General features: G+C 36.6%; 1 protein-coding gene across 10 annotated transcripts in view; it reads right to left on the reverse strand.

Moving 5' to 3' along the window:
- Nucleotides 1-13,668, reverse strand: part of QKI (QKI, KH domain containing RNA binding) — a 164,270-nt gene that overhangs the window by 64,584 nt on the left and 86,018 nt on the right. For 5 of the 10 annotated variants that reach the window (XM_075706712.1, XM_075706715.1, XM_075706709.1 and 2 more), the window contains exon 4: nt 7,664-7,714. The exons of 4 other annotated variants lie outside the window; for them this stretch is intronic. In XM_075706712.1, coding sequence (XP_075562827.1) covers nt 7,664-7,714 — 51 coding nt within the window. The remainder of the gene's footprint in view (nt 1-7,663; nt 7,715-13,668) is intronic. One more of the 10 variants, XM_075706710.1, reaches the window with a different exon arrangement.

Below are 13,668 nucleotides of genomic sequence, written 5' to 3' on the forward strand. Positions count from 1 at the left end.
CAATACAGGCACGTCAACTCTCCACTTTTTTTAGTTACAAAATAATTGTAAGCTTTTAAAAGAGAACTACTACACCCCATTTTCTTATGCTGTTAACATTCACAATAGTATGTGATTACTAATCTCCTTAACATCTTTTCAGAAACTGCTTACCACTTAGTAAGAAAAGTGCAATTTCACTCACTCCAAATCTTTCCACAGAAGTATACGAAGATGTCACTACAGAACATTCTCAGCAGAAACTCAGATTGAACATGTTAACATAACCTCAATGTGCCAAGAAAATTGAAAAGTACCACCTCTTAGCCGGCAATGTAATAGAGAAGTTTCAGATACAGTTATAAAACTCTGCACAAAACTGCCAGCTAAATTTGAGAAAAATCAAAAGGAAAGCTCTTCCCTATTCCCCCCACAAAAAAACAGATTACTTGTAAATTTTTTTTTTACAGTAATATGTTGTTAGCTTTATTTTAGGACACTGTGATCTTCAGTTTTTTAGTATTTGTCAAAGCAACAAAAATAAAACCCAAACATATCTAGGTAGTAGTTAAGCTTCAAATAACTTCCCAAGCCATAAAGAAACTGTTCTTGGTCAGTGAAGTTTAAAAAAAATTAAGAGTTAAAACAAACATTCATCAACCTCTGGTTTTTTGGATTGGTTCACAGGCAGGTTGGGGGACGGGAAAGGGTAGAGGAAGGGAAGAGTGACTTTAAACTTTAATACTTTAACCAGTGACACTTTGCCAACAGGACTTCACTGCTGGGCTACAAGAATGCAGCCAAATGCAGGAAAAGAGGCCATGCACAGAAAAGCAAAGCTGTTTTTACTGCCAGTGCCAGGCTGACATGGTTGCAATGCTTTAGGTCAAAACCTGTATCTTACGCTGCTTGGGAATGGCTCTTTCTGTTCTGGATAAATGTGTAAGTTAACAATAACTGTGAGTTTTGACAAGAACATGCACATTCGGACTGCAAAAAACAGAGCGGGGAGGAGTGGTAATCAACGTTACAAACCGACCTCATGCACAAGCTGAAGTGCTTTGTGGAATCCTGACCTTAATGAAGAACAGGGTATCGGCATTGATATGATTACACCTAAAATTCTTCTTATTTCCCCTTTCTTATTTCAATCCTTGGGATGAATCTGCCTTGGAGATTTCCTCAAAGATGCATAATGAAGAGCAGGTGTGTGAATCACTCCTGCTTCCTGTAGGTCTGCAGGGATGGTAAGAAGATTCAAGTGTCTAGGCAGCTAACTGCTATCCTAAATAATTAGATTCAAATCACCTCTTATGCCAACAAGAAAATGTAGCGCTAAACATAAACCAAACTTATGAGAAAGTGGTTGCTTAAATTAATATTGACAGCTTTAGACACAATGTCTGTGCTTGTAATTAGAACACTGATCTTACATAGTCACCTCAGAGAAACTCTCCCAAATCACAAGTCAGAACTATTCCGAGTTTTCTTGTATAGAAGGGTTTCTTCATAGACTTCAGTCCAGCAGCAGAGCTGAAATAGTAACTGCTCGCTCCCACCAAAACATGTGGCTCCATTCCTTCCTCCTTCCTCTTGGCTGCCTGCAGAGTCCTTCCCTCCTCTTTGCACCAGCACCAGCTCTCAACTGGGCCCTTCTAGAGCAGGTTTAACACAGCAGCTAAGTACTGCTGTCAGATTAGGTTTTGCCTGTTTAGCAAGCTGAACTGGCTCTCTGACACATCCCGCAAGTAGCAGACTGAACACAAAGGAGGGCACAGGCATATCCCTTTGTAGGAAGCTGCCAGCTGTCAGTCACACCTTCGACAGACTGTGCAGCCAGCCCACTCGCAACAGGAGGTGAGGACGGGGGAGCCCTGGTGCTCTGCCTGCCCGATTTGCAACTCTGCAGACATGCTGGGCACTTACCAGTGCTGCTTACGTCAAATGTAATTTTACTATGATGCATAAATTGCTATTTAAAAGTATTCTGAAAACTCAGTTTCCACTCACAAGTTAGGCGTGCAAAGCAATCAACATTTTCCACTCCAAATGTTACATCTCAGTTGCTTACCTGAGAAATGAACATACTATGTCCCATTTATTTAAACAAGGGTGTGGCAAAGAAAAAAAAAAACCTAGTCACTCACAACATAGTGATTAACTGCAAGGAAAAGTTCATTTATACAAAATGGTCATAACTAGCAACCTTAATTCTAGCACTTCTAATTTGAATTTGCAATCTCAACACTTCTTAAAAATGTGGAATTTCACAGGAGACATCAGCTGGGTTTCAGTGGCCCTGTTTCCCTGTTCATCATGGAGCAGCACTAATACTGCCCTATTACGTAAGGCTTTTGTTTTTTTTTTTTAAAAAAAGCGCCTTTTGTAATCGCTTAGGAGTACTTTCCACTAACAAGTTATATAATTAATATGCCTCTCAGTTATTTGCTCTCATTTCTTTACACAGTGATTTCTTCCACACTGCTAAGTTCTGGAATTTTCAGATCCACAGAAGCGTTAGAAGGATGCCTTGCGTTTTGGATTAGAGAGGAGTTAGACCAGAAATGATGCTCAAAGTTAATTCTGCAGTCCGCAGGCCTTGTGAAACTATCTATTAAAGAAGTACTTTATCTTAGAGACCAGGTACTGTTAAGCAGATGGCTGCCCATGGTTCTTATCCCACTGCTTAGATGGTGGCTTGCTCCACTCTAAGTAGCAGCCCCCTCTACAGTCGGTGGGTCTTTTGGAGAAGATAAACAGTCAAATTCATTGACTAATGTAACAAACTCATTTTCCACAGAACATTGTTGTTAAACAGGTATTATGCTACAGGTGGCATAAACTCACAGCACATTACCAAATACACTGTGCTGTCCAGACAGGCTAAGAAGTTCTTTACCAGTTGGAAACAACTGAAAAGCCAAATGTCAGCGTCACATCCATATACTAACTGATTTGCTCCATAGCTAGAAAGCTCACCAGTTAACTGCAATGTTTTTATTCAGGTTGCATCTCCATTCATGCAGTTTTCTGTGGTTTTGGTTTTCAGGTTTTTTTTGTTGTTTTTGTTTTGAGGAATGGACTATGCAAGCTTTGTGTTGTCTGCTTTGGACTCATACTGTGATAATACTTCTAAGCAGTGCATAAATAATAGTGTAGTATGTTGTTGTCCATGATTTGACTTTTTCTTCAATGGTGACCCACAATCAGGAGTACAGTACTGAGTGGAACAAAGAATATAGCATTTCTAGAACATTTTATATAGCATTACTGCTAAGACTGTTAGATTTTAAAACACATTTAATAATAACAGCCTAGCCTTATATTTTATCTTATTTTTTTGCTAAGCTATTAAAGCAGCAGGTTTACTCTAAAACTATAATAATTTAATCTTATGGTGATTACAGAAGCATATATTTATATATCTTTGGGTTTTAATCATTTTACTCCCTCTTCCTGAAATAGTTGTGTTCTTCCTATTTTACTCAGTTGCAACAATTACAAAACAAATTTTTTGTAAACAAATAACCCAGACGACAGTTCAAGACAAACAGAAAGTAACAGGCAGAATACTAATGCAAATTAAACTAGCTTCTACTGTAAAAAGGAAACAAAATTTTGCTATAGAGAATACAGAAAACTCCCCAAATTTGTCACTGAGTACAGAATGGACAATAAATATTAGCTAATGAACTAAAGTTGAGTCCTTGAAAGAATTCAGAACTACTGCCTCAAGTGATCTCAGCACACAAACTTTCCATGTATTTATGACTGAAGCCTCACACACAGTCTGTAATTACATTGTTTTATTGCAGCAGTTGCCTCAAATCCTTGCTACAATTATATGGGATTTGACACACCCAAGTTACCACCTAGATAACTCAAAGTGTGACCACTGTTCCAAATCTTCTTTATGACCAATTTCATGCAGCAACTCTACTGATTATAATGACTGCAGAATGAGGGGTATCCAGCATGTGGCATGGGTTCTCAAGGATAGACTAAAATGTAGTAATAGTCATGCCAGTTAAAGACTGTAAAGCTGAGTGCCAGCTTGGCACTGATATTAAATGGCTCTTAAGGACACTGCTGATAAGGTAATTAGGGAAGCCCTTCCTACAGTACAGAGATGGTAGATCTTCAGGATCAGTATCCCCCTTTACATCTCAGGTGACATCAATCCAGTCATCAAAAAAAAAAAAAAAAAAAACCACCCACAACCATCAGTAAAGCCAGTGGGTAGTTCCCTTCAGCAGTACTACTTTTAATGATGCATAGCAATTAGAACATTGCAACCCATCAGTACTCTCTGGTGGCTTTCACGGAGAGCTCTCTGGTCCTTCACCAAATCTGTCCTTAAGGTCGAGGTTTGGAATTCTTTATTCGCTTTCCACACTTAATGAGCTGAAAACCACAAATTTTTCAGCTCATTTAAAATACTATACACTACCATCAGTTCTTTATATAGTATGTGTGCAACACATTTAAAACAAAAACCTTGTGAAAATATTTATAGGAAGAAATAATTTTAAGTGGAAGTATTGAAATAAGATTTCTGTAAAGGAGTAATTATGAAAAAGTATTTCTGACCACTTTTTAAACTTGAAAATAAAGTGTAATAAACCCCTTGCTCATTACATAAACAGAAAAGAAAGTCAAAGCTATTATTAATTTTAATTCAAAGCCAAATGTCACAATATTTACATTGCATACTTGTATACTGGTCTTAGGAGAGAATGTCTAGATATGCACATCCTTCAAGATCACATCCAATTAGCAGTCCTACAACTGCTGTTTAGGAGACATCATCATCCTTCCAAAAAGACATCCAGTTTCACATGAACTTTTTGAATCCCACAAATTTTGGTAAAATGTACAAAAATATTCACCAAAGAAATGTAATTTAAAAAAAAATGAAATAGTGAATCTGCTGACATTTTCATTTGCAAGATTTTGAGTAAAACTGAGAGCACAAACTGAATAAAAACTACAATTAACCAAATTATCACGGCTCCGTTGCAGGTCACCATAATGTGAAAAATTAAGACTTATTTAATTATGCAAAATATTAAGTTCTGCTTTTTCAACACAGTGACCAAAGAGAAGCACAGGTAGATCTAGCCATTTCCCTCAGCTAAACAATGATATTAACGAAGAGAGAAAGATCATGAATAAATACTGGACAGATTAAGAGAATGAAACAGAATTTCATTACAGTATGAATCCACAGAAGCAAAGTAAATCCTTGATGGGTTAACCAAGTCTGAAGACATTTAAAGTAAGTAATTTTAATAGATTCCAGTATATTATCAGAAACATGCAAGAAGTTATTAAAAAAATTAACTGCTTTTACTCTCCAGAAGACAAGTTCCAAACTTGTTTTGGACTTGTTTGTCCTTTACATACAGTTTTAGATTGCATGCTTATCTGCCCACACAAAAATCAAACCAAAGTTTTACAGTTTAAATTAATATACTTCTAAATAACAAAAGTCGAAATAAGATGGTAAGGCTGGGGAGAAAAGGTCACTATATGCATGCCTGCCTTACGTTCTACAATGGTTTCATCCATCTTAGAAAATAAGACAGCATTGTGCATGAACTGAGGACAAAAATAATGACATGCTCTGCTCACATCCTAGAGATAGCTAGAAGAAAGGTGGCTTCCTTCATTTTGAATGTTTCCTACTCTTCATGAAAGCACAAGCATAATCCCTTTGTTCAAAATGCATTTCCAACAGATGACAAAACATTTACTGCCAATCGACAGGTGCTGACCTCCCACTGCCTGACCTGGCCACTTTGTTTTTCCCCTCCTCTCCCTTCTCAGACTGGCACAGTTATTAATTTGGGTCAATACAGCTTATTAACTAGCAAAATTTTTTATTCCACTGAACTATACTCTCACATTAGCTGACCAGAAATCTAGCTTCTTTCCTGTCCCCATTGTAACCCTTTAACATGGAATAGCACATTTCCCCCCACCTCCCAAAAGAGAAGTTGAGCAAAACTGCCCCAAATACATGCAATCCTGTACTGTTATGAAATGATGCAAATTGTCTCTTCTATTGATAAGGAAGAGGAAGGTCCAAAAACATAACTAGCTTCCTAACTGAATACATTTGAAGAAGGTTCTTTACAAAGCATTCAAAGAAACATGGTAAGAATTAACAGCATCAGAACACTACTTGCTGTTAATATTCTCCATATTACAATTGAAGGCTGCCAACAAAATTAAAACATTTCTAAGCATTCACTATTACATTTTAATCTTTGCACTGTATTATGACTTAAGAGTTCATCCAGTTCTGTCACAAATCAACTTCACTACTTTCAAACAGGAAAAAGACGCCAGAAACACTGAAGAACTCCAGTCCTTTCCAAAAAACCAGCTCTGATATTTCAAAGTACTAAACCCATACTAAACCCCAAGTGTACAGTTTCACAATTGCTTCCCAGTTCTCAGTCAGCAACTATCTAGTATCATTCATGGTCCAAAAGTTTTGGTCTGTTTCAAATGTCAAATTTTCTTATTTAAAGATGCAAACTCAGCAAAACATTCATGAGTGGAGGAGAGAATGGGTATTTCAAGCCTGTATGTTCTGTATTTTGGGTCTAAAAAAAGAGTTGGGGACGCTGCATTTATCATCTGAAGATATAAAAAGCATACCAAGAAGCCACGGTCATCCAGCTCAACTAACTCAAGAACAATGAGTGCACTTTGCCTAAAGCCTGTAGTCCCACAAATTTAAGCTATTCAAAGTTGGCACTGCTAGTCCTAGCTTTACGTACTAAAGTGCTTGCGAACCAGTTATGGTTCTGAAAAGAAACAGGAAGTTTCCAGCTTTAGTTTTCAGCTGACTTAGCACTGAAGCAGGTCATCATAGCCACTGAAATCACCAGTAACTGTCACAAGGAAGGGAGAAAGTATGCCTAGCCAGGGCTGTGCAGGTGGTACTGAACAGCAAGGGTTGACATAAATTATCCTAAAACCAGCCATGGAACCGCAGCCCGAGATACCTGAAGGAGTCAAATTTCTTGATGAGCAGCAGCACTCAGAGGCTGACTGATTTTTAAAACTTCAGCAATACAGATGGATAGTTCCTTCCTGTAACTCCAATACAGCCTTCAGAAAAGAGCAAAAATACTAATTTAAGAACACAAGTGATACCTTCAGGAGAGACTCAACATGAGCTCTCAGAAATGTCCCCAGCATAGAAATCATTACAGGTTTTGACCCAGTACATAAGAGCTTGTTGAACCGCCCTTAGTGAGAATGCTGAAGAGCCGATTTGAACACCAGTAGTTGGAGGCAGCAAATATTAGCCACTTTAAAAAAAAAAAAAAAAAAAAAAATCACTATGATGAACCACCCAACACAATTTACATTTTGAAGATGGGTTCAAAAGAAAAAACTTCAACAACTATTATCACAAAAACCTTACTAATATTAAACTTGTATATTTTTACACCAATTAGGTACTGCAACAGCATGTAACTGATGTGAAGCCTGTCAATAATCAATAAAAGCGTAAATATATTTTTCCTCACATCAAGCGTACAAAGCAAATTCACCATTTAGGGAAGGGGGGGTTGAGATTCTTTTTCAGCCAGGGCCTCCTCAAATTATAGGTGATTTGCCAAAACTTATTCAAATGTTTACAAGTAGTAAAACATTTACTTGCCTCTACCTCCAAAACTGCTGGATCATGGTTGTCTCTGCTCTTAAAGGAGACCTGAAAAGCAAAAAAAAATTGGGCTTGTGCCCTATTTTGCTTCTTTAAGATGTTTAAGAGAGGCACAAAGAGTTGGAATTAGGGTTTTTATTTTATCCTGTGATGGACTCAATTTATTCCTTCTTGTTTACACTTGAGATTGAAATCCCAAGAAGCCATAATATAAGACAAACTAGTTAAGGGAAGACAATGCAAGAATCAACAGAAGCTAAATCACAGAAGAAAGAACAAACTTCAGTTTTCTTCCCCTCACGCCCACCTCCTTCAAGTTCTCCTTCATTGGAGTGCCGAATAACACAGAATCCCTTTCCAGAGTTAAGTATTCCTGCACTATCACTACTGGTGATCTGCAGAGTTTTATGAATTAACATTATACATGCTAAAAAAAAAAGTGTGTTAGAAATTTGATCAAGGTTGTATTTTAAAATTTTAAGATAAAAAACAATCAGAATAAAAAAGCTCAAGTCCTTTTCAGGGCCTCTTTATGTTTCAAAATAGCAAAGTATGTAGAAAAACAATTTTTAGAAGTTCCTTGCAAATGAGAAAGAGTGAAAAAAACCATGAGCTGGCTAGCTATAAAAGGGAGCCAAACATGACTTTCTCTTCCACTACTAACATGCCTGTAAGACAGTTTGTATGTATGCTATAGTGATGCAGTTATCAAAACATAAAAGCTGCTGCAATGTTTTTTCTAAAAAATAGTGCATTTCATCTGGTAGCATGAGGCTAATTAAAAAAAAAAAGAAAATTAAAAGTCAAATTCATATCAGATGCAAATGAGCAAAGAGGCTAGCTTATGAGCAAAGATGATAGTTTATTTTAACTAATACCCATTACTGTTGGGGCAACCATAATACCTCATCAATTTTAAGTGAGATGGGATGGTACCATGTAATCCATTCAAGAATGGTTTAAAGCCCCTCCTCTATTCCTTCCATCCACACTTCAACTATGTAATTACTATATATGAAAGAGGAAAGCCCAATTTTTTTTGTAAACAGGGAAGTTAAAAATGTTTATGAAAAACATGCACTCATCAAGAAAAACAAAAGCAGGATGCCTAAAAATAAGAGAAATATATCCTAAGTACATTAAAATACATACTTAAAACACTATTATGAGAAGTTATGTTGTCTTAAAATCACAGATAAACTATGCTGAACCAGTACAGGGTTGTAGTCAATGTTTTAAGTTAAGTCAGATCAGTGAACTGGCTGAAGTTCCTCATTATTACATACCTGGAATGCAGTCTTGCTGAAATGCTAAACCAGCACAGACAGCCTCAACACCCTTCTCTAACAAAAGAGTATTTTATTTTGATATACTCAGATAGGAACACGTGGTGACACAAGGTACAGTTTAATAAGTATTTCTTTCAGGGACAGCACTGGCTTAAGCAACTTACTCAGATGATGTGAATTCTGCACAAGATGTGAATTCTGCACAATCTTTGCCCTAGGTCTATTCCTCAGCGTAGCTCTCTGTACTACCAACAATTATAATGTTACTTCTCCAGCCGCAACAAGCAGCAGGCACTGATTCCAACAGTACTGGCACTGAATTTAATGCTGCAGTGCTGCACTTCAGAGGTGGGTTGTTTTGTTTCGTTTTTTTGTTGTTTGGGGGGGTTTGGGTTTTTTGGGGGGGTTGTGGGTTTTTGTTTTGGTGGGGTTTTTTTTGGGGCGGGGGCAGTGGGAATCGGTGGGATTTTTTCCTTCCACAGATGACCTACAAGCAGAGAATGGAATTTAAAACAAACAAACAAACAAAAAAAAAACCAAAAAACAAAAAAAGGAAAAATGCCATCTTTCTTTAAAAAACTGAAAATAAAGTATCAGAAAATAAGTTAAAGTTAAGAAAATCAAATTTAGTTCAGAAGAGTAACTTAGAGGTCTACAAAGCATAAGATTCCAGGATCACACACAAGATTCTTGTTTCAAAGCTATGAAGAAAAAGAATTCACAAAATTACACTGTTTTCTTCCTTCTGTTGAACAAGAATCCTTTTCATCAAAAACTTCTTATTTTACTGGGTGAAATTAATGGCAAAATAGCAAACTAGGAGTTAAAGTAAAAACATCTTAACGCAGACACTCATGTATCTCACATCATGGAATGTGAAGGTGAAGTTTAACTCTGCCAGTTAAGTTTATTTAACAACCAGCTATCACTGAAAATAGTGGTCATGACTCTGATACTTCCCCTGAGCTGCCCCTCCTGCTTAGACAATTGTGCAGGGGCCAGGTTAAGAAACTCAAACTCAATTGACTCCTGAGGATGCACATGAAACAGTGGGAACATATGTCCTAAGGCTTTTAGTAGGAACTGACCATTAGATCAATCCAAACATAGCACCATACCACTCACAGAAAACCTTCAATAATTTGTGACAGCAAGAAGATTTTGTCCTTTGAGGACTACTAACATGATTAACGTACAGAGCTCAGGCATTACTCTGCTTAAGAGCACGCGAGCCTCTTCAATCCTGCATAATTTGATGAAAATGTAAGTAAAGACCCTTTGAATTAAATTCTGATTTAAGGACATCTGTGGTTATTTCAATACCCATTATACCACCCACCTAAGGAAAAGTATATTTATAGTGTGTTGAATTCACTTTAAGATTACCAAACATACCCATGAGACAAAAATATCTTACTTTTTTAGTAGTGTTTTTAATACCCCTTTTACTGTGCACCATATTGTACCCATGCAACTATTTATCTTGATACCCCTCCTACCTATGCAACTATTTCATACAAAGCATTAAATCCTATTTAAATGTTATGGAACAGAAGTGGTGACTGAAAGACTTTTGAAAAGAGCTGAGAATTAAATCAAAGTATCCCAACTACCAGTTTCAATGCCATTCTCTACAGTAACACACAGTAATCTGAAAGAAATTTACCTTCCACTGTAATTTACAAACAATGCCTAGACCATATACTCAAAGTTCTTGCTGCAAAACCATATGGTCTCACAGGAAAAGGCACCTTCACTAAAAAGTGCTCAGAAAAGTCAGGAAAAAATTATCAGAAGAAGTTGCTGATAGGATTTCTTTCCCTCTGTTAGTAAAGTATGTTTTAACTATTTAACAAGCTACAGCAATACTCAACAAGAGTAAAATAAAAGTTTGCAGTGCAAGTCGTGCTCAGCCAAGCATACACAGCATAACCTCCTTATCCCTCCCTGTCCCACCCCCAGCCCCTACCCTGCAGGCAGGGTTAATAAGATGTATCCCACTTTTCTAAGTAAAATGTCACATTCTTGTAATGGGGATAATAAAGTCTGAAACCAACTGCAATAAAATTTTAACAACTAAGCTGACTTAGTAGACAATATACAAGTATTTAACACACCAGCACTCAAGCTCCACAAGGCAAGAAAGGGATACATTGCAGTTGCAGTGTGTGCAAAGTAAAAAGTAGGCATAGCTCATCTTCCATGAAGAAGTTAAAACAGATCAACAGGATAAAATACACAGACAAATCAACAGATGAACAAAGCACTTAAAAAAAAAAAAGCTGTTATCTTTGAGACATGAGGTGTCTCAAAGCAAGATGTGCAATGTTTTTATTTGGGCACTTAAATGTATATAAACTGTTTCAACAGCTTTATCTAACATAATACAACATGCAGGATAACTTACCTATTAAGAGTTTTAGAACACTGCCCCATCTTAGACAGGAGGTGTTACTCGAATTCTTTACTCTGAAGATACCAACAAATGAACTCTTAAATCTGATAATCAAATAGTACATAGAAATGCCACACACAAAGAGTCAAAACCACAGGCATGCAAACAGTTTTTCTCAATATACATACATAAGTTTAAGCACTAAGAAAATAAAGAATTAAACTAAGAAATAAAGTTTGCACTGTATATATTCACTGAGAACCCGAAGAGCAGCTGAATTAACTCTGAATAAGCACATAATATCTGAAACTCCAAGCACAGAAATAACTAGTATGCAGCTCCATACTGAGCTTTTCATTTGTGCATTTCAAATGTTTCCCTTCTGTAAGGGGATGAGCATGGGTTTTTTTGGTATGTACACAACCATACACAGTCCTGTTAGCCAAGTCATCCCAGGATACTGAAATCCATGCGTTCTGCAAGTACTGTACGTCCTAATATTCACCCCCCCTCCAAGTAATTATGTAGTTCTTAACACTATAACCACTGTAACTGCTGGCATGAAGACAAAGTGAGCAGACTGGAATTCAAAGAAGTGGTAAAATATCTATTTTGATACATACGCAAATTACTCTTCTCAGTTGCAGAAAGCAAGAAACTGTTTACCATCATGGAAAACATATTTGTAAAAATCACAGATAAATCAGCATTTATGAATATGTTTAGGAAAAAAAACATGTCTTCTGCTACTGTTGTCACTATTTTGTGGAGACTTAACACCTTGTTCTCTCTTTCCTCCTGATCGCTCAGGCCTGAGCTTGTTCATCTCAAACTTGCTGCAGGTTTTTGTTTCCTGTTGCATATTAGTGTGATCATGCCTCAATTCCTTTTTTCTCTTTAAAAATCCTTGAAGACAGTCTCAAATTTGTCACACAAATGAACATACTTTACTTTTTTTCCTTAAAACAAACAAACAAAAATCTCCAAAAATCCTGCTAAGCCTGTTTCAACTAAGAAGTTTTTCTAAGATAAGGCCAGTAACAAGACACACAACAAAAGCCCAGTACTCTAATCATTAAAACTTTTTTCCAAATACTTTTCTTGAGTTCAGGATTAATGAGGCATTGGCTACTATAGAAATACTCTATTCGCAGTATGACAACAGCAATAGAACTTAATATACCAAAAAAACCCCCCCAAAACCCCACCCAAAAAACACCACCAAAAAAAACCCTACACAATTAAAATTTGAGTTCTCTGAGATTACATGTAGCCAAACCATACTGGAGCCCCAAAATTTTAGCTGATCCTCACCAATAAACTATTTTCATTTTAGCATATAGGAACGTAAGTATGAAGTCCATGATAACACAAAGCTGGACTGGGGAAAAAGCCCCTTAAATTCAACCTGATTGTAAAATTATTAAATACTTCAGTAGTATACACATAAAATATATAAATAGGGAGAATTAAAGTTTTTGTCATTTATTAAAAGTTCCATTAGACTATATTGAAATTTTATTCAGTACATCTTACTGTTATTCCTCTTTTTATACCTAACCTTAACGCCATGTCATTTTTTCCCATTGCAGATACTTTGACCAGAAGGAATCATCAGGATGATCTAACCTGGCATCCAATATATCATAGGCCGTTACTTTTCAACAGAAAAAGGACCGCTCTGACAGTAATCATTACTAATTGGTTTAGAGTGTATCCAACATCATCATAACTTGACTCTGCCAATACATGGAATTAAAGTTTGTTTCTAGATGGATTCTTCACATTTTCTTGAAGTGAATTCTGAATCACTCAAAATCTGGTTTAAAAAAATTCGTAGCTTTGAGGCACAGACATTCCAAGGGCTAAATGGTAAATTCTCCTTACTTTCTTTCACAGTAAATTTTGAATTTTTACCCCTTAGATAATCACATTCTCCTCTCGACTGTCCAAATGGTTGAGAAAACAGAGAAAGGGGATGAAGAATATCAGTATCACCACTATCTAATTTAAAATCTTTATGTAGCTGTGCTCAGAATGACCTCAGTAAAGAGAATATTTCAAATACTGGATGCATGCAAGTGCATCGTTATGCAGCTAAAAGGTAGAAGTACAAATGTGAGACATGCTCTATAGGTCCCAACCATAAATAAAATATTGTTCACATTTTCAGTCTTTTAGTTGCTGAACCTATATAGGCAGGATCTGAGCCTGCTGGAAATTACGATTCATTGTGTACATCTGCAATAAAAACAAGTTTTATGACATGCTTTCAGCAGTAGTTTTCATCAGAGAGAAAAAAACATGTTTAGCAGGTG

Source organism: Pelecanus crispus, chromosome 3, assembly GCF_030463565.1.
Source record: "Pelecanus crispus isolate bPelCri1 chromosome 3, bPelCri1.pri, whole genome shotgun sequence".
NCBI lineage: Eukaryota > Metazoa > Chordata > Aves > Pelecaniformes > Pelecanidae > Pelecanus > Pelecanus crispus.